This window comes from Balaenoptera physalus (assembly GCF_965194825.1).
Source record: "Balaenoptera physalus genome assembly, chromosome: 7".
Taxonomy (NCBI): domain Eukaryota; kingdom Metazoa; phylum Chordata; class Mammalia; order Artiodactyla; family Balaenopteridae; genus Balaenoptera; species Balaenoptera physalus.
Window position 1 is genome coordinate 53,578,884 of NC_138886.1, and position 23,800 is coordinate 53,602,683.

The 23,800-nt window shown below is 43.0% G+C and overlaps 2 protein-coding genes across 9 annotated transcripts in view; both read right to left on the reverse strand.

Annotated features, from left to right (window-relative positions):
- PUM3 (pumilio RNA binding family member 3) overlaps window positions 1-23,800 on the reverse strand; it is a 74,811-nt gene that overhangs the window by 43,286 nt on the left and 7,725 nt on the right. For 4 of the 5 annotated variants that reach the window (XM_082470980.1, XM_082470983.1, XM_082470986.1 and 1 more), the window contains one exon: window positions 4,876-4,990. The gene's annotated coding sequence lies outside the window, so the exon portion shown is untranslated. Of the gene's footprint in view, window positions 1-4,875; window positions 4,991-11,199; window positions 11,312-23,800 lie in introns of those variants that run through there. The other variant, XM_082470982.1, reaches the window with a different exon arrangement.
- The window catches only part of LOC309664904 (histone-arginine methyltransferase CARM1-like), a 291,386-nt gene that overhangs the window by 3,065 nt on the left and 264,521 nt on the right, over window positions 1-23,800 (reverse strand). The window contains exons 13-14 of one of the 4 annotated variants that reach the window (XR_014266089.1): window positions 11,616-11,710; window positions 11,434-11,512 (exon numbers count right to left, since the gene is read on the reverse strand). The exons of 1 other annotated variant lie outside the window; for it this stretch is intronic. Coding sequence is in view for 2 of the 3 variants with exons in the window: in XM_082471023.1 (XP_082327149.1) it covers window positions 15,386-15,485 (100 nt within the window). In the remaining variant the exon portion in view is untranslated. 2 more of the 4 variants (XM_082471028.1, XM_082471023.1) reach the window with 2 other exon arrangements.

A 23,800-nucleotide genomic window follows, 5' to 3' on the forward strand; every position in this document is an offset into this window, starting at 1 on the left:
AGAATTAAATGTATAGTGCACTTGTTTCTGTAAGTAGAATGTCTTGGACATAACTCTCTCTCTTGTTGCTTGAGGTCTCCTGCAGTGATTTAACATCATTAGATATTGAAAATGGTTTAAATTTGAACTATACACTTCCAAATGTATTCTGGAAAATATTCACTTTTTTTTCAATTCATCATGATTTTGTACAATTTTTCTTTTTCATAAAAATAAAGTGTTAGGTGTCAGCTCCCACACATCTCCCCTCCCTCCAGATCAGTTTAGAGTTCTAACTAATGGATTTTTAACTAATTGGTGTAGTTTCTCTGTTTCCCAAATGCATAAGCAGGGATAAAGGGCATGTTATTGATATAAAGCATAAGTGAGATTTTGGCAAAGATTGGGTTTTATTTTCAGGACCTATTAGAATCATAAATCCATGGAAACGGAGCAGTTGCCAACACATTTTCATTTAGTAAAAAAGAACTGCTTCTGAGTAGAGTGGATTATGTTTTTCAATACATTTGCTGAAAAGTGCACAAATATAGTCTAAACATTAATTGTGCATTTAGAATGTTCTAGTTACTGTCTAGTAAACGTAAAATTGACCTTGTCTGAATTTTACTTTCTTTGGTGACACCCACAGGAGCCACAGAAAGAAAAATCAGACCATCAAAACGAAAGTGTATCTGACTGTAGTATAAAATACCACCTTTAATGAGAGATCATGTCAAAGATTAGTTAATATCACTTAAAGCCCACGAGTTATCACTTATACATGGAGCATTAACAATGCACTATGGTAAAACAAAACTCCTCAAGCAAAATGTACCAGCCCCAGGTTTTAGCGAGGATGAGAACAATTAACACGTTTTTGGTTTAAGTTTTCGTTAAATTTTTGTTTTCGGGCTTTATAAGAGGTATTTCCTTTGGAAACTAGTGACTGGTTTTGGCTTGTGATTTCCTTGATTTCTGAGCAATAAAGACTTGATAACCAAGCTTATTAATAAATTAATAATTTTCTAACTACTTCTGCCATTTTACTTTTAAAAACTATAGACAGGTTAAGTCAGGGCTTACAATGATGTCTAGCTCTACGTCCCTACCCAACTTTCCTCCTACTTTTAAGATGGAGAAAAGATTAGCCAACTAACCTAAGCCCATTATGTCAGTTTGAATTCTCCACGAAACAGATGCCAAGATAGAATTAGAAGGCCAAGACATTTATTGGGGGGAAAGCCTGTGAAAGGCAAGGATAGAGGGAACAGGACTAAGAGGGAAGCCTCAGACCATAATACTGATCTAATACTGATCTGACACCTGTGAAGGGAGGGACAAAGGGAGGAGGAGGTGGTAAAGAAGATCTTTTAATTGAGGGTTCTGAGACTCTGGTAATCATACCCTTGTAAGGCAAGGACTACTACAGAGGTCTGCTTACAGATATAATGGGGGCTAGGGAGTACCGAGAGGCACCTAAGTGGATCGCCTGGGCTCTACAGCGATCCCACACGTCCCCATCTCCTCCTCCTGATGAGAGTTCATCACTCCTGCCAACACAGTGACTCCTCACTGTTGGTCCTGGACACAGTGAGTCCAAAATGTCCAGGTAGCAGCCATAGTTAAGGGGAACTCTGGCTCTGTCCTCTGCCAAGAATATGTCCCCTTTGAGACAAAGACCTCGAACTCTGCAGAGCCCAGAGCTGTAAGAACAGGAAACACAAATGGCCCCAGAGGGCCATTTACAATGATGGCAAGTGGGGCCATTCCTGCTTCTGCTCCTTAGGTCTCAGGCCTATGGAGTCTTCTTCTTACAGCACTATATAGAGATCTCTGATTTAGATTTATTTATTCTGCATTCTGGAAGATAGCATCCCATTTTTGCAGATTATGGCCTCTAAGCTGGTGCTTCAACTGCACCTTTAGAAAGCCAATGCAAAGCTCTGTCAGGTCGGCTGCCTCTGGATGGTGCAGTATGTGATATGTCCTGTGGATCACATGACCTCCCTTGTTGTGAAGTGTGTTCCCTATTCAGATGCCATGTTGTGTAGTTTTCCATGACCATGGATCAGGCACTTCTTAGCTTCTGGATAGCGTTGCTGGCTGAGGCTCTTGGGCAGGAAAGGCGAGTCCATACTTGGAATAGGACTCTATCCCTATGAGGAGAAACAGCTGGCCGTTCCAGAATAAAAGGAGCCCAGCGTCATCAACTTTCCAGCAGGTGGCCTGTTGGTCTCTGGGAAACAGTGCCATATCAGGGGCTCAGCACTGGTTTCTGTTGCTGGCAGGTTCTACATTCAGAGGAATCACTAGTTAGATTGGCTTTGGTTAAGTGGAAGTTCATGCTGTTGGGCCCATGTGTAGCCTCCGTCTCTGCCATTGTGGCCTCTCTGTTCATGTACCCATCAGGCCAGCTCTAGAGTGCCCAGTGCTGCAAGCTCACTAATGTCAACTGGCCGAGTCGTTTTTGTTTTCTTGGTTGTTCAGTGTTTATTGTGGATGCCTTTTGATGGATATTAACAATGTGAAAATTGTCACTTGCTGTGTCCACTCCCATCTGCCTCTACCCTGGACCTCCTTGTTTCCCATTGTCCTTTTCCTTCCAGGTCCCTGACCAGCTGGTTGGGGCATTGGCCAATGATAGGAATTTCTACATGTTCTCACCTTGGGCCACTTCTCCTTCCACATAAATTGGATGACCAGGAGCACTGCTTGCCCATTAGGAAGATTCTCCCCCTCTGCTGTCTTTCAGCCTGAATGAGGTTGTAATGCTACTATTTAGTTTCAGTTTGCACCCCCAAGCCTAGCCAACTCATCTGTAAACTGTGCTTGGGCTTTCTCCTCCATCAGCTATTTGTAAGGCACCCAGCTCTGTGGCCATCGGGGAGAAACGAGGAAGCGGGGCTGGTGTAATCACGTGGATGATATGGAGGTCTGGGTTTTCTATTCGTGCAGCTGACTCATGCCCTCTGGTCTTACTTGGGTTCAGTCCCTGATATACCATTTCCATGTTATAATGGATTGCTGCTGGGCCCTTTTCACTTCATGCATTGACAGGAGAGACAGAACCAACCTCCTAACAGGCAGTTGTGGGTGGATGGTCATTGGTACACTATCATCAAGCACTCTGTCTCTATGAGGTCTCAGTAACATGCTAGGAGCTATTTCTTCAGATGCACATAATTCTCCATTACAGATGGCAAGGCCTTGCTAAAGAACCCCAAAGCCCTGTGTTATGATCCTCCTACTTGGGCTTACCATGAACTCTGCGCTTGCATCTTTTCTCACCACTGACACTTCCTACGCCACAGGGTCTGCCCCATGTTCTGCTCTAAGTGGAGAGGCTGCTTTCACTACAGCCTAGACCCGCTGTACAGGTCCTTCCTGACCCAGGCTCCACTCAAAGGTGGCAGCCTTCCACACCCTCCAGAGCATGGACCAGAGCAAGATTCCCAGGTGTGGACTATTTGGCCTCCAGAACCTGAAGAGGTTCCCCAGATATTGTACTTCCTTGTTTGTTAATAGGGAATCCAAGAGGCAACAACGTGTCTTTACTTTGGAGGGATATCCTGACATGCCCCTGACCCTAAAAATGTGTACCTCCTTTTTTTTAGTCCTAGCTTTTTAGGATTCCTGAAAACTTTACTGAAGTGGCCTGTCCCTGAAACTCTGTAGAGTTTATTTCCCACCTTCTTGAACACATGCTTCTTACCAAGGTCTCTAGCATGCTAGCCATGTCTTTATTTTACAAATGTAATGCATCAGTGTGATGTTCTGCGGGATGTCCAGATGGTCCAGATCTCTTTGGACTATATTAAGACAGAAGGTGGGCGAGCTAACATAGCCCTGGTGCAAAACTGTAAATGAATATTGTTGTTCATTCCAAGGAGTGTGAACTGTTTCTGATCCGATTTTCCATCTGTTTTTTCCATCCTATTTTACCATCTGCTGTGGTAACTCAGGCATTTCACCTCTGCTCTGTGACTTGAGTAAAAACAGGGTGTTTGGCCCATTCCTCCAGGGTCCTCGCTGGAGTGTTAAATCCCATGTCCCAAGAAAGTGACCCCAAGTCAGAGTTTTCCCGCTTGTTCACTCTTACCTTCCAGCCCCTTGCTCAAGCACCCTCATAACCCAGTCCCTGGGGCGTCGTCTCCCCTGACAGTTGTATGCTGGCCAACTCGTGCTGGTCCCATGGGAGGGGGGGTAGTTTCTCTTCTTCTTCATCAGGCCCAGCATGTCCTCTGCTGGGCTATGCTGGACTTAACCCTAGTTACTGGCCTGGCAGCCAGGAGAGGCAGCGGGGGCAGCCCCTGAGAGCAGGGCATCGGGGAGCAGGTTTGTCTTGCAGGGAGAGGCCTCTGCAGTGTCTTCCTGCTCAAGCAGAGTGTGGATCTTTACGAGGCAGTGTGGCCACCTCTGCAAGCTCTGCATGTTCAGGGCAGTCAGCAGAGCAAAACTGGGGGCACCCACTCATGTCCCCATCCCATAGCTCAGGGTCTCAAGTTCTCCGAAGCGGGCCACTGGCCTCAGTGTAACAGGCTGCCTTGGCTAAGCATTTTAAAGGTTCCGGAGACCCGTGACTCTGGAATCTTGGGCTTGCCCTTCACGTTGTCCTCTCCCGCAAGGGACAGGAGCCTCTTTGCAAGTGACCAGAGATGCCTCTGCTTCCTCCACTCGCCTTTAACTATCTGTTTCCAGTCCTCACCGTCACTCTGCAGGGAGTCCTCCAACTCCACTCCCCTTAGATACACGGAAGCCCCCCATAACCTCCAAATGCCTGAACCGCCGCCCTGGCAAGGGCATTCCTCTCCACCAGGGACGCCCTGCTCATCAGTGGTGATTGTTTTTAGTAGTTGAACAACCATCTGTGCCAAGGACTAGCTGTGCCCCACTTACCACTTGGACTGGGGTCCTCTTCACCAGCCTGTGGTGAGTGATCCCGTCTCCAACCCCATCTTCTTGCCAGCTTTCTGGAACCACTCCTGGTACCAGTGGTGTTATTTCAAGTTTTCTGGGAAGCAAAAGCAGAGTTAGAAACATACGATTTATGCAGGGAATAGCCTGTAAAGATAAAGGGAAGAGGAAGCGGGGTAAGAGGAAGGGCCTCGGACTGCAACGTGGGAAGGAAGGATTGTACAGGAAGAGCCCCAGAGAACAGCTCTGAGAATGCTTTGGCCAGGCTGGTGTAGAGACTCAAAGCAAAAACTGGCCGTTAGAAGAGTCCCGAGTTGGGCAGGGATGGCCTGGCTCTTGCATCACAGCCACGTTCTGTTGTTGGCTTGGAGCAGCCCCAGAAACCTGTGGCCTTGGTTTGGATACTGTGGTGGACGCTGAAGGTCTGAGAGCTGGAGGCCTTCAGCTAACCCCACCTCTCACCTCCTGCAGCAAGTTCTCTCCTGAAGGAAGACCTGAGCGGTGCACACTCTGCCTGTCACTGTCATATGACTGGTTTAGTGTCAAGACCAGGACAAAAACCAGAACCACCACCAGGGCTTTAGAAGCCTAACCTTATGTCTTTCCTATATTTAGGGGGACAAGATAAATTTCTACCATATACTCTTTAACGTATTATCTAGTATTTAGCAACTCAAAGCAATAGGTCTTCCAAAAAAAATCTCAAAAAAATAGCTCCTTAGACAATAAATTATATAAACTATTGAATCAAAACATGACTTCGCATTGAAAGCAGAAGTTAGGTTTTTGGGGAGTACACAATCCAGTGTTTGTCTTAATACACTTTATCGCTGAGGTTTAGCATGTGCAAGGCCGGGTGCTCTTGGTGTTCTGTCCACAAGACAGGGACGTGAAAATAACGATCTGAAATTTTTAATTTGGTGGCTGAGTATTTCACATATATTAACACCTGAATTTTTACAACATCATATCATTTCACAAGGATTAGCTGTGTGAAAGCAGGGAAATTGTCCTCTGTTTGCTGCAATATCTCTAGGGCCTTGCAGACTGCCTGGCACATATTCAGTTGTCAATAATATTTGTGAAATGCGTGTCATTGTTAAACTATAATTGCATGAGTATAAGGATCGGAGCTATTTTATTTGTGGGCACATAGTAAGAACTTGAGTCAACAAATTCAGCAACTATATTTATTCAGTGGCTATTCTGTCCCAGGCACTGTTCTAGGCACTTGGGATATATATTAGCCAACAAAACTAAGACTTGCTGATACTAAACACCAAACAATAACAAACACTATATAAGGGCACTGTAGGATACATGAGAAGTACTATAGTAAAAAGAATAGGGCTGGGTAAAGAGAGAACCAGAGTAGGGGAACCGGTTATAATACCAAATAGGATGGTCCGAGTAGGTGTCACCAAGGAGAGGTTTGAGGAGAAATCTGGGGAGGTTGGGAATTCGCCAAACATGCATCTGGGAAAGGAGCCTTCCAGGCAGAGGAAAGAGCTGGAGCAAAGGACACAAGGCAGGAGTCAGAACCCCACATGACTATGTCTTTGAGGAACGGGGGCAGGCCAAGGAGGCTGGAATCAGCCAGGGAGAGGAGTAACGGGAAACAAGTTCAGGAGGAGGGCGGGGCTGGTTGGCAGATGGTGAAAGGGTTTTTAGGCCATTTTAAGGACTTTGGGTTTTATTCTGAGTGAAAAAGAAGAGCCGTCTGAGGGTTTTGAGCAGGGGAGAAAAATGATCTGACATCGAAACAATAAACTTCTGTAGGATTAATGAATATGTGAGGTAGATAGAATCATGCTACTTTATTGCCCATGAACTGGTTCAATAAAACTCAATGTAATGATACATATTTTTTTGCTGATTTTTCCTGATACTCATTCTTTATCTCTAGGGAGCTGCTTGTCTTACGTAACTTTATCATTCCCACTTTCAGCAGCAGCAGAAGGAATTATTTGCCAACCACTTAATCATGACTAACTAGATACCGCTGGATAGTTTCAAGAGCACTTTTCATATGTATTATGTCACTCAAATCATCACAACTATATGTAGTGTTACATTACCGATATATCACTAATACAGAAACAAGTTCAAAGAGACGATATATATATTGCTCAGTCACACATTTAATAAATGGCAGAGTATGAATTTTGTCTCCTCACCTAGTGTTTGTAAACCTACATTCTAGGTCCTAAAGACAGAAAGTGGTTTAACTTCCCTAGGAGGGGTTCACAGTTAGGTGGGAGGCCAGGAGAGGAATAAAGAAAAATATGGTAAATATCAGAATAAAGAAGTAAAGGCAACGTGCCAAAGTTATGGTGTGTTCAGCAAAAAGATCCACAAAGAGGACAACGGTCCTGATGGTTGGTGGCCTCAGATACACTGAAGCAGCAAGGCGTGGGGCTCAGGTGGTGGGAATAGTACCGGCAGATGCTTGGGGGTCAAGACGAGCATTGTGTCCTCTGGGAATGGTTGAAACCTCCATTTTGAGTGGAAGGAAGTTGTAGGAGACAGGATTACAGACGGTAGAAAAAAGCCACATGATATAGAATCTTAAGCCATAGGCTAAGACCATCTGTACTTTATCCACTGGAAGTTGCCAATGATTTCTGAGTGGAGATGGTGATGTTTACAAAGTTTTTGTTTTTTAACCTCCTTGGACTTTTAAAGAAAGTTCAATATAACATGACTGTTTAGTGGGGGTTGACATGAGAGGCAATGTCTTAGAATGAGTTCCTCCAGAAGTCAACCTTAAAACCAAGACTCAAGTGAAAATAACTGATTTTGGGGGTGGTGCCAGGACATACCAACATGGGACTGGGGGAGAGAGATGGGGAACAGAAGGCAGACAGTAAAGTATTCATTGTCAAGTAATTTATCATTGTGGATAACTGGAGATTAGTCTTGTTGGGGGACTCTGGGAGCCTGTGTAGAACATACAACTCAGAGGTATCCCACCCAAGGGATGCAGGAGCTGAGGTGTTTATACATGAGCTCCCAGCAGTCATTGGTTGAGGGCTGCTCCTGGGGGCGGGGATTCGAGGTTCCCCAGAACCATCAAAATGGCATCTGGTAGCATTGGAGAAACAGACATAAACGCACCTGCTGGCAATGGGGTGGGGGCAGTGTGCAGAATAGAAAAGGGTGGCTGATACGGACAGGCTATTGGCAGGATCTGCTACAGGCAGGAGCAGCAGTAGGTTAAGACCCCTAAGCAGAGAGTCACATGGGTCCAGACCAATGTGCTGACAGCAGGAAACGAAAAGAAGGAACAGATTTCAAGAGCTTTTATAAAGGAAGAATTGCAAGGCTTGGTTTTATAGACCCTTGCCTTAGAAGGCAACAAGGGACTCTGTCCACTTAATGACTGTGGAGTTAACCTCTGAAAAAAGTTCACCTGCCCCACATGTATTCTTTTTAATACATTAGGGAAAATAAGTACTTACAAGACTCATCATTTATAACACCTATGAAATACACATATTAGGGAAGGATCTGGGGAAAGGAATGGTAAAGCTTATAAACAGACTCATGGGAGAGTAACACACATCCAAATTCCAGACTTGCTCATTTTAGCCAATCTGTCTTTTGCATGGGGACAAAAGAAAAAGTAATGAAGAAATAACATAAACCAAGAAACATTACCTATGGATAACGGAGATAAAAAATAAGGTAAGTATAACCTAGCAGTTTGTTCAAATATTTCAAGCAGGAGCTTTTGAGAAAACTCACCAAAGACTGAAGGTAGAAAATGGAAGAAGCATGGGAGAGTAATTTACTGAGGCGTTCATTCAACCTCACTCTCAAAGCTGTCACTAAAAAATAAGAGGTCTTTTCCCCTTTTCTCACCCCTATGCTCCTTGGCAAGATAGTCAGACTTATTAAAAAAAAAAAAAAAAAGAAAGAAAGAAAGAAAGGAAAAAAGAAAAAAAAGAAAAAGGCTGTGTTCCTGGAAGAATGGAGCTGAAATGTCCAACAGGGAAAACACTGCGGGGATTGGAAAGGCAAAATCCGGGCGGTGATGGGCAGTGGAGTGGAGGTGGGGTCGGGGACTCCTGGAATGTGGGCGATACAAGGTGGAGCAGGGGCACCTGCCTCAGAAGGTCACAGGACCTGGGAAATGGGCATTTCCTCGGCTGCCATCACAAACTAAAGATTAAAGCCTCACTCCTCAGTTTTGGGGGCAGCTGACATCCTGTAGGATCCTTTAAGATCCACGAGCGAGGGAGCAGTTTCCACAAACCCAGCTGAAAATATTCACTACCTCTGGCGTTGGGAGCGCAGCCCAATCAATCTGATTTCAAAAGAAAAAATGCTGATTCCTGCAGCAAATTCATCCCTGCAGTAGAAGAAATATATAACCTTTCCTTTTTCTGTTTGCTTTGTTGAAACTATGCGCGCCGTTCTGAGGTTCGGATGGGAGGGCAGCGAGTGATATTTTGCCAAGTGTATGGATGGAACCGTCCTCCGCGTGACTTTTCCCAGACCTTGTTCGTCTCTGGAGGCTCCTCCACACTGACATTCTCAGTGATGCAACGAGAATTGATTTTTTCCCCTTTCTTCTCCTAAATTCTTCTCATCTTTCCATCACATTTGACAGGAGAACAAGAATGGGCACATATGCCCAAGGGGATGGAGATCTTTGAAAGGTACATATTTGAAAGGAAAAAGGAAAAAGCAAGGAGAGTAAGCAAAGCAAGGAGAACAGGAAGATGAAATGGGAGAGTGAAGCAGAAGAGGAGGCTGGGGTATAGGGGGGAGGAAGTGGAGAAAAAGCAGAGTAGAAAGGCTGAGAGAGGAGAGGGAGGGAGGGAGGGGACAGGCTTAGTCACCCTCTGATCCTTTTGCCTTAAAGAATACCATAGATGCTGACCATTCAGGGTTCCTTCCTGTCGGCGAGACAATCTGCAAAAGTACATTTGGGCCAACGTTTACAGGTATAGGAGAACTAGCCAAATGTCTCCTTGTAATATTTAATTTATTTAGTGACATGGACATACTCAAAGCCACATTTAAAATAAGATACAAATTTGGAAATATTGTTTGCTTTTATGTGTCATTTAATAAAGCCTTCATATTCATTTTTTTTTTTGTCTAGGATGTCTTTTTTATTTTTTTTTAGCTTGCCTTATTCATATTCATTTTCTTTAAAAATTTATTTATTTAATTTATTTATTTTTGGCTGCATTGGGTCTTTGTTGCTGTGCATGGGCTTCCTCTAGTTGCAGCGAGCGGCGGCCACTCTTCCTTGAGGTGCGCGGGCTTCTCATTACGGTGCCTTCTCGTTGCGGAGCACAGGCTCTAGGCGCGCGCGTGCTTCAGTAATTGTGGCACTCAGGCTTCAGTAGTTGTGGCTCGTGGGCTCTAGAGTGCAGGCTCAGTAGTTGTGATGCATGGGCCCAGCTGCTCTGCAGCATGTGGGATCTTCCCAGACCAGGGCTCGAACCCGTGTCCCCTGCATTGGCAGGCGGACTCCCAACCAGTGCGCCACCAGGGAAGCCCCATATTCATTTTTGATGGAAGCATCCTTGTCATCAATAGAGGCACTTTTGGAGTCACCCAATACTGTTTTCAGAAAGGACTTTCAACATTCAAGTTTACCACCCAGGAATAATGACTGTATAATATTTCTTTGTCCCTTAAAAAAAACCCAAGAAACAAAAAAACCTGACTCTCTCAGGAGCCTTCTACTCACATCCAAAATCTGCATTGATCTGAACTAGTTTATAGCTCATCTTCTCTAAGCAATATTCTGTTTTTCAACATAAGGTAATTGAGAGAAAATCTTATAAATGAGAAAGTCTGTAAGGACTGGATGCAAAGGTGATTTGCTTTCATTTTTCTTTGAAGTAAAATTCAGGCAAGTATGACACAGTTTTTCTAGAAGAGAGAATTTGATGGCTCAAGGCAAAGCTGATTAGTTTTAGCTTAAAATACTCCAGAGACTCCTTGAGACCTCTGCTGTCAGACCAGACCGGGAACAAACTCCAACTGAATCACACACAGAGAACACCTTCTAGGAGGTATTTTAGCTTCCATTAGGTTCTGGACTCTTCTAGCCAGGTCAGCCTCTCCAGAAACTATGCCATGAGGGAGCCTCGCCTGTCACCAGCGGTGGTTCTCAACTGAGACTATTCTGCCCCCCAGTGGTCACCTGGCAATGTCTGGAGATATTTTGGGCTGTTATTACTGGGGTGTATTCGTCAGAGTTCTCCAGAGAAAGAATCCATAGGATCCGTGTATACATACATAGAGAGAGAGAGAGACATTGATTTTAAACAATTGACTCACGTGATTATGGAGACTGGCAAGTCCGAAATCTGTAGTTCAAGTCGAAAGGCGATCAAGATGAAGACCCAGGGAAGAGCTGACGTTGCAGTTCAAGTCCAAAGGCCGTCAGCTGGCAGAACTCCCTCTTGCTTCCAGGAGGTCAGTCTTTTGTTCTATTCAGGTTTTCAACTGATTGGATAAGGCCCACCCACCTGATAGGGGCAATCTGCTTTCCTCAAAGTCAACCAATTTAATGCTATCTCATCCAAAAGCACCCTCACGGAAACAGGAGGTGATGGGACTTTTCCAGTTTGTAGGGAGCTATTAGATTCATCTGGAAAGAAAGTGATGGGTGAACACATCTTAATGAAGATCACTCTTCCCTTCTCTTTCCACTCTGACTTGCTGGGAAAGAGAACTATTCCACTGAGGGCAACCTATGACAAGCCCACTGGTGTGGGACTTCTGAGCAGACAGAAATGTAATTTCTTCATGCCGATGCCTCAGTCAATCTTTCAGCTGCAGAAATGTGCTGAGGAAAAGGGAAGAAAAGAGGGTTCATGGCAGCTCCCCTGACCTGGGTAAAATGTGAGCTCAGATGTCCCTGGAGTAAAACCAGCATCTGAGCGGAACTGTCACTGGACAGTGCAGCCGACCGAAGCAGCACAAATGCACCCGAACTGACAATGAACTTGCGGACAACAGTAGAGCAAATGGGCCAACGGTGCAAAGCCTGCATTCACTCATTCCTCATTCCTTCACTCAACAAATAACTTGCGCTAGGCTCTGAGCGAAGAAGGCAGCCGGGTCTCTGTTCTCATGCAGCCTCACGGAGAAAGAAGTGCAGTCAGAAATACGCCATCGAGGAGAACGTTGTTCTGGATGGATTTACAACCTCATTTAGAGGTGACTTCTGCTCTACGCTGGCGGGAAAGAGTCCCGGATTTGGGGCCAAAGCTGGATTCAAATCCTAACTCTTAGACTTCCTGGCTGCCAAGTCAGTGATCTTCTTGGATCTCCTGTAAAACGGGGCAAAAACACCTGCCACCCCACCTGTCATGTGGACGTAATGTGAGAAGCAAAGACAATAATGCATGAAAATGTTTTGCCAGTTCTAAAGTCCTGAATCAGGGTTTCTCCTCCCTGGCTGCACACCTGGTAGCTTTTTGAAACTACCAATGCCTGACACCCCACAAGGCCCCGCCCCTCACCACTAGCTCAGACTAATAGGGTCAGGCTCCCTTAGCGGAAGGATCTAAGCATTGGTATTTTTTAAAAGCTCTCAGGAGAAACTAGAGCAAAGCCACCTTATCGTCATTGTCAACTGGCATACTGTTACTTCCGCAAAGTAATCATATTGAAAACTTGCACTTAGTGACCCTTGCATCCCAAGGTTGGTTCAAATTTGACAGAAAAAGTAGATTTGGGCCACTCTGCTTTGGGGGGGTCCTGCTTTAATGCTACAAGCAACAGAGAAGCCTGCTATATAGCTCGGAACAGGAAAGTCATCCAGTGACCTCACAGGCCAGGAGAGTCTTGAGTGGCGGCTGGGGGACAGACCTCACTGCAGGCATGAAAGATGGTCCATCCATCAGGTAGAGTGTGATCTCCTAATGGCAGGAAATAGGACTCATACAACAGACACGGGATTTTCTGCTCTGTGACTGGTACTTTTTTAGATGTTAGGGATACTATCATAATCTGAAGAGACAACAATTGCTACTCTCATGGAGATCACGTTTTAGCAGGTGAAGGAAGACAATAAAAATTAATAAGTAAAATACATAAAATGTGAGATGGCGATAAGTACTACAGAGAAAAGTAAAATAAGGGGTATGGGTCTCTGGTCCTGTGAAAGAAGTGAGAGAGTGAGCCATGTTGGTCCCTGGAGGAACAGTGTTTTAGGCAGAGGGAACAGCAAGTAAAAATGTCCTGAGGCAGAAACATGCCTGGTTTGGTTGAGGAACAGCAAGGAGGCCAGTATTGTTGCTGAGGGTGAAGGTAGTAGGAGGTGAGATCAGAGAGTTATCCACAGGCCTGATTACAGAGCCTTGTAGGATACTGTGAAGACTTATTCTGACTCTGAGTGAGATGGATTTTGAGCAGAGGAGTGGTATGATTTGACTTGTGTCTCTATAGGCTCACTGTCTGCCACATGGAGAATGAACTCAAGGGGGCAAAGGAAGAAGGTAGCCCAGTTAGGAGGCTGTTATGACAACCTGAGAGGAATGACTGGTGGCTTAGACCAGTGAGGAGGCAGTGGAGGTCGTGAGAAGTGGTTGGGGAAGGGAGGAGAAGTAGCAGAGCCCACGTCAGGAGCTGGCGTCGCAACTGATGATTCAAGGACAAATTGACCAAAGCGAGGAAGCAAATCCAGGGTCAACGTGTCAGAAACCCAGAACCCACTAAGATCAATGCCACCTGAAGCCTCCAGACAGACAGAAAAGGAGTCCCCCGCAGCCTTCGTATCTCTCCGTGCACCTTGCATTTGAAACGCTCCAAGCACTAAGACAAATAAAAACGCTTTTTTGAGGGGAAAGAGACTGTCACCATTATAGAAGCCCTGTGAGCATGGGAATTTAAACACTGCCAATCACTGCCCACTGATGAACATTTCTAAAAGGAGACATAAAGTATGATTCTGCAAAACCTGGCTTGAATATTATCATGGATCAAATTTGTGATACTGGGAATTGGCAAGCCTGGACACATGTAGTGGAAAGAAACGCGGTAGAGCTATGCACAGACCATTCTAAATGCCAATGTGTTCTACCCTGAATGTTCCTACCTGCAAGACAGAGAGAAGTGTGAGGCTGAGGAAGAACATTTGCCACCAGGCGGCACTATTTCCCCTGAAATGTCTGACAGTATCCAAACCCACAGGATGGATGGGTGACACCTGAGCAAGCTAGAAAGAAGAGTCCTGATTATTATTAGTCTCTCCTAAAGTCGAGTGCCTGGAGCCCCAGAGGCAAGGGGCGAATGCGGTCCTATCTGTTCTTTGGCAATTCTGCAGGCTCCCTTGGCACGGAATGACTTGAAGGATTCTGTTCTTCCCAATCAAGCTCCTGACAGAGTGTAAAACAAGAGTTCTTAGCCCTCTGGCATTTGGCTGAGGCTTCTGAACTCCTTCTCTGCATTATGTTTTTAAATGCATAATATTTAGAATGCAAAGGATTACAAAGTAAGCCAATTATATTGAAATGCAATCATCAGAATACTGAAGAAAATGTGAGATACAGTAATACATGTGCTTCTTTATTAATGCAGTAAATGAGATCCAGGGGTGGGTCTCCTGCCCACTGTGGTTTTGGAATGCTAATGAGCGAAAATGATATTTCCAGGTATCTGCAACAACTGTAATGTGATGTTTGTGGTGGTTATATTTGATGGAATAGATTAATTTTAGTTAGAGGTTGATGAAAATAAAGATGTATTTGATTTTTCTCTCTCTTGCACCATTTCACGGACCGCTTGAATTCTGTCCAAAGACCTCTTGAAGACTGGAAGACCCCGGTTAATAATCCTTGTTCAGTGCCTCTTTAACGAGTCAATCACGCATATTGCCAGTTGAAGAAAGCAAAACCTCCCTCAGGCTAGCCAGGCTCCAGTCGAAGAAGGAATGAGTTCATTACAATCCTTCCCCCCCAGACCTCCTTTCTGGTCATGCCTCTGAAGCGCTGCGATTTCTTTAACACCTTCTCTTCTTGGAGTCTCTCCTCTCCTCTTTGGCAGCTAAAGCCAAAACCGATTCCTAGCCCCTCTTTGCTCCTCTCTTTCTTTCTTTACCCAAAATCAAGATGAGGAAAAAAAAAAAAAAAAGATGAGGGACTTCCCTGGTGGTGCAGTGGTTAAGAGTCCGCCGGCCAATGCAGGGGACACGGGTTCGAGCCCTGGTCCAGGAAGATCCCACATGCCGTGGAGCAACTAAGCCTGTGCGCTACAACTACTGAGCCTGTGCTTTAGAGCCTGCAAGCCACAACTACTGAAGCCCACGCGCCTAGAGCCCGTGCTCCACAACGAGAAGCCACCGCAATGAGAAACCTGCGCACCACAAGTAGAGTAGCCCCCGCTCGCCGCAACTAGAGAAAAGCCCGTGCGCAGCAACGAAGACCCAACGCAGCCAAAAATAAATAAATAAAATTTATTTTTTAAAAACCCAGAAAACAAAATCAAGGTGAGTCTCACTAAGTCCCAGAAATAACGCTCAGTCGTTTGTCCTTTGGTTTTCCTTGCCGTTCTTTTCCCTCCAGAGGTGAGGAGGAAGAGGGAGAGTGTAGTAATTGATGAAAGCCAGCAAAGTCCAACTGTTAGAGGAACAGAAAATATGGCAACTTTTGAGTCTCTAAGTCGTTCTACCTAAAATATCTCCTTCCCTCACTCCGTTAATCTCTAGCCCCCATCCTGCTTTACTTTCTTCACCACTCTTAACCTTATCTAAATTATCTATATATTTACTTTATTGCTGTTTCCCACACTAAAACTGAGCTACAAAAGGGCAGGGATTTGTCTGTTTCACGTCAGTCTCCCTAGTGCCTAGAACAACAGGACTGGGTGTGTAGTAGATGCTCAAGTAATACTTGTTAAAGGAAGGAGCCAGATTAGAATGGGATGGGAGTGCAAATAATTCTCAAATTTCAATTTTTCAGTCTTTTTTCTACCACTGTATTTTATTGATGCTGGAAGAACAAAAATACCATGGGTGAGTTCCCCAGAGGGTGACTTCTTAAGGATTAGACAAGTAAAACAGAGAACAAGCTTTGGTTTGCTACTTATAAGTAATACACTCTGCATAAATATCTTAATTTTATGCAATGCAAATGCATTTAAGCCTTTTTATTTAGGTTAGAGAATATTTTACGAAAATAAGTATTTTCTCCTCTTTTGAATTTGAAAAAAAGAAACCCTGTTTCATACTATCTCTCTGCAAATGGCTTGTGGGTCATGAGTGAATTTCTATTAAATATGATATCAAATATATATAATAAGGTTACACTTAGCTATATACATATTGCTAAATAATAGAGGCTGGGATAAATTTTATACAAACACACAGTCTCTTAACAGTACAAATGAAAATTGGTACTTTTATTATTAATAATTTAATTTCTCTGTAAATTGTCTTACTTCATCATTATGCACAAGATAGGTAAGGACATTTTGTCATTTTTCGTTTGTGCCTTTTGGTCCAGGCAAATCAAGGTGTAGGTAATGAGATACTGAATTCCTACTGGTGGGACTTCTGTAACCTCAAGAGTAACATGGGTAACAGAAGACTGCAAGTGGGAAATCCACGTTATTCTCATTTTCCAAGAAGGGAGAAAAATTCTGCAAGCTGCAGAGTGGGGAGTTGAGTCTCAGTTCCAGTCAGCCAGCCTGGAGAAGCTGTAAGACACCCTGGTGCCAGTGGGTGGAGCCAGCGAGCTGGGCCCAAGGACAAGTGGCAGCTCAGTAACTTCAATTCCTTTTTCCTGGAGCACGCTACACTGGCCAGCACACCACAGTCATGCATGAGTCCCCTGAAAGACATCTGAGGACCTCACTGTACACTTTCTGACAAGTGGAGAGATGTGGGCTAAGCACAAATTAGGTGAATTTGGAGCACTTAAAAAATAATTGGCCATTCTCATATCTTATCAAATTGTAAGATTCACTATTCTATCCTTTCTATGACCAACCAATTTCTAGATTCACATTGAATCACATATGAGATTGTTTTTATCAAATGAGTTAATAGCAATCAGAGAGTCGATTTGGGCAATTTTACAATACATTAGGAAATAAAACCAAAAATAAACAAATGGGACCTAATGAAACTTAAAAGTTTGCACAGCAAAGGAAACCATAAACAAAACAAAAAGACAACCTACTGAATGGGAGAAAATATATGCACACAATGCAACCTACAAGGGATTAATTTCCAAAATATACAAACAACTCATACAACTCAATATCAAAAAATCAAAAAACCCAATCAAAAAATGGGCAGACTATCTAAACAGACATTTCTTCAAAGAAGACATAAAGATGTCCAACAGGCACATGAGAAAATGTTCAACATGGCTATTAGAGAAATGCAAATCAAAACTACAATGAGGTTATCACCTCACTCTGGTCAGAATGGCCATCACCATGAAGTCTACAAATCATAAATGCTGGAGCGGGTGCAGAGAAAAGGGAACTCTCCTGCACTACTGGTGGGAATGTAAAGTGGTACAGCCACTATGGAGAACAGTATGGAGAGTCCTTAAAAAACTAAAAATAGAGCTACTATATGATCCTGCCATACCACTCCTGGGCACATATCCGGAGAAAACTGTAATTAGACTACACTAAATGAAGAAGTATAAAGTCTAGAATAAGAGAGATGAAGGGCTTACTCTCCTCTGGGCTAGTACACCTGGAAAGTTGTTTGTACTCAGTTTGGAATATCACATTTTTCAAGTGGATATAGACAAACAGGGAGACTATTAGCAGAGTGACAAGGGTGCTGATGACTTGGGATATGTATATGAAATCTGTACAAAAGATCTGAGGCTGTTTAAACATGAGGAGGATCATGGGTCACGGGTAGGGGAAAAAGCACGTGGCTCAGATCTTGAGGCTGACAAATAAAAGACTGTGCAGTCACTGATCTAGGACCGATGAATCAAAAGGGAAAGAACTGGAATTAGGTTCAACAAACAGAAGAATGTTCAAATAGCTGCAGATGTTCAAAGATGAAGAGATGTCATTAGGGGGGAGTGAGTTCTCATTCACCGGAAGTATTCAAGCAAATGACACTTCTCAGGGATTTGGGAAGAAGGCTCAAGTATTAGAGAAGTGGTCGGTGAGGTCAAGGTTCACCATATGCTAGTCTAGGGACTGCTGATGGTCCACTATAAAATTTTTACAAAGTCCCTGGAAAGATATAGGCAACATATCTTATAAATGAAAAGTTTCTAAACCTTCATTTATTCAATTTAAAGGACTACCATTTATTCCATTTTTTACCTCTTACTTTCTAAGGGTGAAATACCATACCTTGTAGGAAATAATGGTAATGATAGATAGTAGTATGTTTTTAAATATACCTTACCTGGCAAAATTAAAAGTTTGGAAACCCTCTATTGAAATCTCTAAGTTGTCTTGAAACATAATAATGAAAATTGAAATGAAAAAAATCAAAGGGCTACTTATCTTAGTGATCTTTAGGATTCCTTCCAATCCTGAGATGCTATATATGATTCTAGAAACTATTCAGCATCCTTAGGGAATGAGATTCTCCTAGACTTCATTTCTCTCCCCAGTAAGCCTAGAATGGCATTAGTGCATGTCAGCCCTGCTCCTCTGCCTTGCCCATCCTTTTTATGCTCATAACTTCCTGGGTTTTCTTCACACTTTTACCATATAAGCGTGCACCTCTAAACACCACAGTTTAGATTTTGCATGTTTTTGGATTTGATGAAAATTGAGTCATAGAAAACCTGTCCTTTGTATTGGTCCTCTTTTGTTCAACATTAAAAAAAATAAAAAAAAAAGATTGATCCAGATTGCTGTATGTAGCTTTTTAGTTTGTAGCTGAATATAGCCAAAATATAGCATGATTTATCAATTTCACTTTGATGGACACCTTTTCCTGTTTTTTGCTATTGTGAATAATGCTTCTCTGAACATTCTTACCTGTGTCCCCTCATGCAGAGTAAAGAAAAATTGATGTAAGTTGGATATTTTATATGAAATACAACTTTTGTGAAAATCAAATATTCTTGCTGTACATGATCACTGACTCAGTCATTACTGCCCAGGAGAGACACATGATGAAAATACTTACAATGTCTTAACAAAACCAGAAAACAAACATCTCAAAGTATGATGGACATTACTTGAAATATGAAGAGGTCATTTATCAAATCTACCAATTTCCCCCTATTCATATATCTGCCTGAATTGAGCCTCTTCAGTTCTGTTTTTTTTTAAACTTCATTTGGAAAAACAAAATTACACATATACAAAAACACATGAAACATAAATATGCAGCTCAATGAATCAGTGTAAAGTGACCGTCCGAGTAACAACCATTTGTGTCAAGAAATACATTTCCAGTACCCTAAAAGTCCCCCAAGTCCCTCCTGATCCCATCCCCCACTTTTATGCTCTTCACTTCCTTGTTTTTCTTCCCTTTTACCACATAAGTGTGCATCTCTCAACACTGTATCTTAGTTTTTGCCATTTTTGACCTTTATAAAAATGAAATCATGGGAAATTGTTATGGTCTGAATGCTTGTGTCCTTCTAAAGTTCCTATGTTGAAACCCTGCCCCACAGCATTACGGTACTAGAAGGCAGGGCCTTTGGGAGGTAACTTAGATGAGGTCATAAGGGTGGAGCCCTCATGAGTGACATTCGTGCCCTTGTGAGAGTCATGAGGGAGCAGCTTGTTTCCTCGCTGCTCTGCTCTCTGCCCTGTGAGGAAGACAATGAAAAGTAGCTCATAAGAAGGCTCTTACCAGCACCCAACTGTGCTGGCACCCTAATCTTGGACTTCAGCCTCCAGAACTGTGAGAAATAAGTGTCCATTGTTTCTAAGTCACCTTGTCTGTGGTACTTTGTATAGCAGCCTGAAGGGACTAAGACAGGACTCATTTTGTGTCTACCTTCCTTTGCTCAACATTAAAAAAAAAAAGATTTATAGTAAGTCCCCTACATATGAACCTTCAAGTTGCGAACTTTCAAAGATTGGAACACGTGTCACTGGATCGTTTTTTCAAGAGGGTAGATAGAACTGAATCCAACAAGGAACCACAACCTGTGCCATCAACATCATGTGTGAGTAAAACTGCAGCTTGCCCTCTGTCTCCTGTTGCCGATGATCCTTCGGCTCTACCATCTCCCACCCCCTCTCCCTCCTCCAGTCAGTAACTCTTCTTGCCTGTTCACTTGATGCCAGCCCCTGTATGCCAGCTGTTGTACTGCACTATTGTACTTTTCAAGGTACTGTACTGTAAGATTAAAAATGTTTTATTTTTTGTTTGTTTTTTATGTATTATTTTTGTGAAAAGTGTTGTTAACCTATTGCAGTACAGTACTATATAGCCAATTGTGTTAGTCGGGTACTAGGCTAACTTTGTTGGACTTACAAACAAGTTGGACTTACGAATGCGCTATCGGAATGGAACTCGTTTGTATGTAGGGGACTTACTCTGCTCTTACTGTAGCTGTTGTTCATTGACTGCAATTGCATAAAAATTTCTCTATCGGTTTTACTTTGGTGGTCATTTTTTCTGGTCTTTTGTTATTATGAATAGTGTTGCTCTGGAGATTCTTCTACATGTCTCATGATGTGCTTATGCAGACCTTTTCTAGGGGTAAGACTGCTACATCAAGAAGATGAACATCTAAAGTATTACTAGATGGTGCGAAACTATTTCCCAATGTGGATATCCAAATGTATACTTCCAATAACATTGCATATTAGATCTCACTGTTCCACGTTCTTATCAACATTTGACATCGTTCGACTTTTAAAATTTAGCCAATCTAGAGAATGTGCAGTGACAGCCCATTGCAGCTTTGATTTTTATTCCACTCTGAATTAATGAAGGTGAGCACATTTTTATTTGGATTCCCTCATCCAAAGGGAAGTAGCAATCAAAACCCTTCCCGCTCGCCTTCCTTCTCTCTTTCCTTCCCTCATTCTTTTTTCACTTAAGGATATTCAATTGTTACAGCACCATTTATTTAAAAAGACATCCTTCCCTGTTACTCTGCAGTGGTTCTTTAGTTATAAAGTGATTGTCTATGTATGAATCTGTGTCTGGGTTTTTAAAAAAATTTTACTGAAGTATAGTTGATTTACAATGTTGTGTTAATTTCTGCTATACAGCAAAGTGACTCAGTTATAGATATATATATTCTTTTTCGTATTTTTTTCATTATGGTTTATCATAGGATATTGAATATAGTTCCCTGGGCTATACAGTAGGACCTTGTTGTTTATCCATCTTATATATACTAGTTTGCATCTGCTAATCCCAAACTCCCAATCCTTCCCTCCGCACTGGCAACCACAAGTATGTTCTCAATATCTGTGAGTCTGTTTCTCTTTCGTAGATATGTCCATTTGTGTCATATTTTAGATTCCACATATAAGTGATATTATATGGTATTTGTCTTTCTCTTTCTGACTTACTTTGCTTAATATGATAATCTCTACGTCCATCCATGTTGCTGCAAATGGCATTATTTCATTCTTCTTGATGGCTGAGTAATATTCCATTGTATATATGCACCACATCTTCTTTATCCATCCGTCACTGGACACTTAGGGTGCTTTCATGTTTTGGCTATTGTAAATAGTGCTGCTATGAACATAAGGGTGCATGTATCTTTTCAAATTATACTCTTCTCTGGGTATTTGCCTAGGAGTGGGATTGCTGGATCATATAGCAACTCTATTTTTAGTTTTTTGAGGAACCTCCACAGTGTTTTCCATAATCACTGCACCAATTTACATTTGTCTGGGTTTTTTATTTTGTGCCACTCTCTACTTGCTCATCCTTGCACCCATACCTGGATGTCTGTCTACAGCACCATAGTTAGTCTTGACCTATGATGGAGAAAGTTCTCCCATCTTCTTCTTCAGCAGTGCCCTAGCTATTCTTTGCCCTTTGCTTTTGCACTGAATCTTCAGTAATGAAAAAATAGATCTATTTAGTTTCATTTCTTTCCTCCCTCTTCCCAATGTTTGCTCCTAGGAAGTCTCTTCATCCAAACCTGTTTTTTTTTTATCCTTGCTTTTTTTTTTTTTTAATATTTACTTATTTATTTTGGCTGCGCTGGATCTTAGTCGTGGCATGAGGGATCCTCAGTTGCAGCATGCGGACTCTTAGCTGCGGCATGCAAGCGGGATCTAGTTCCCCGACAAGGGATCAAACCCAGGCCCCCTGCATTGGGGCCTGGAGCCCCAGAAGCACCAGGGAAGTCCCCATCCAAACCTGTTTTATAACAACATCTCATTTATGTAATTCTTATTACTTCCTTTTAGATTCAGAAGACTTGAATTATAAAAGAATTACCCTCTCATATTTTTTCAGTAAAAAAAAATGTTTCTACATATTTAATAGGATGGGAAAAGAGACTAGAGATTAACTCTCCTTAATGTCTTAACATCTCATTTACAAATGACCTCAATGGATCAAACTAACTTTGTATTTCATGTGAATTTAAACAAGATGACATATAATAACAGAGTGCCTGAGTGCCAGGGTGCCTTCACCCTTATTCCACCTATGCCAGTTGGTCCCAGTCACCTCCTTCTTTCTTCCCAACCTCTCCTTGGTAATGTCTGGCCTCATCTATTGGAAAATCTATTTCACAGATGTTCTTTCCATTTTAACTGGTAAAGCCCTTTAACATCTGCTCACTCTCGTGTATTACTTGGACAAGACCTCTTCATGCATCATCAACCACCTGCTCTAGAGCTGTCACAGAACAACTGGATTTGAAAAATTTAAGTAGAAAATAAACTACTCAATGATTAATGAGTTTCATAGCATTTCAGGAAATGGATGTCAGACTCACCCAAATGCCTGCTACCAAAGAGAGGTTTATGGCAAGTGTGCTAGTGAACAGAGGTAACTAAGCTCAAAATCTTCATTAAAAGCCTTTAGATTTAAATTGCATTTGACGGCTGGTAATCAGAGACCTGATCTGAGTAGCTTAAACAGATGAGGGGTATAATTTTGACATAAAAAAGGATCCAGAGGTAGGCAGTCCAAGGTTGGTGTGATGACTCACTGCTACCAGGAATACAGGCATCTCCTTTTGCCTCCCCACCCTGGGTCATGGCTGCAGCCCCAAGGATGTTACTTCATCATCCAAGATGGCTACCAGAAGGCAACCACTCTTCTTGTACTTTAGCAAAGCCTCAACCTAGACCTAGAATGGGAGGATGAAGAGGCTTTGCCTTTGCAGAGAAGAGAGGAGAGGAGATGGAGGACATTTCCCCTGAAAGGGCAGAGGCTGGAAGTCAATGGAGGTCACAAATGTTTGCCCACATCTCTGTAAAGATCTCTGGACTACTAGTAGGTCAAAAGGTCTTTTTTTTTGGCTGCGTTGGGTCTTTGTTGCTGCACGCAGGCTTTTCTCTAGTTGTGGCGAGCAGGGGCTACTCCTGGTTGTGGTGAGCGGGCTTCTCATTGCAGTGGCTTCTCTTGTTGCGGAGCACAGGCTCTAGGTGCGCGGGCTTCAGTAGTTGTGGCACGCGGGCTCAGTAGTTGTGGCACACGGGCTCTAGAGCAAAGGCTCAGTAGTTTTGGTGCATGGGTTTAGTTGCTCCGTGGCATGTGGGATCTTCCCGGACCAGGGCTTGAACCTGTGTCCCCTGCACTGGCAGGCGGATTCTGAATCACTGTGCCACCAGGGAAGCCCCAAAAGGGTCTTAATTCGTGTTTTTAAACTGCCCCCCAGGGAAGCTGTGAGCCAGCAATCTATGAGAGTGGCTACCTCACTGCCCTCCTTGGTCACACTTGACCTCATTCCTAGGTACCCAGTGCGTTCATGATCTCTCTTCTCAATTTTCTATCAAGCCCCAGTTTTAGGTATTGCATTAAAATCTGTATCACTGATAAAACTCCTAACTC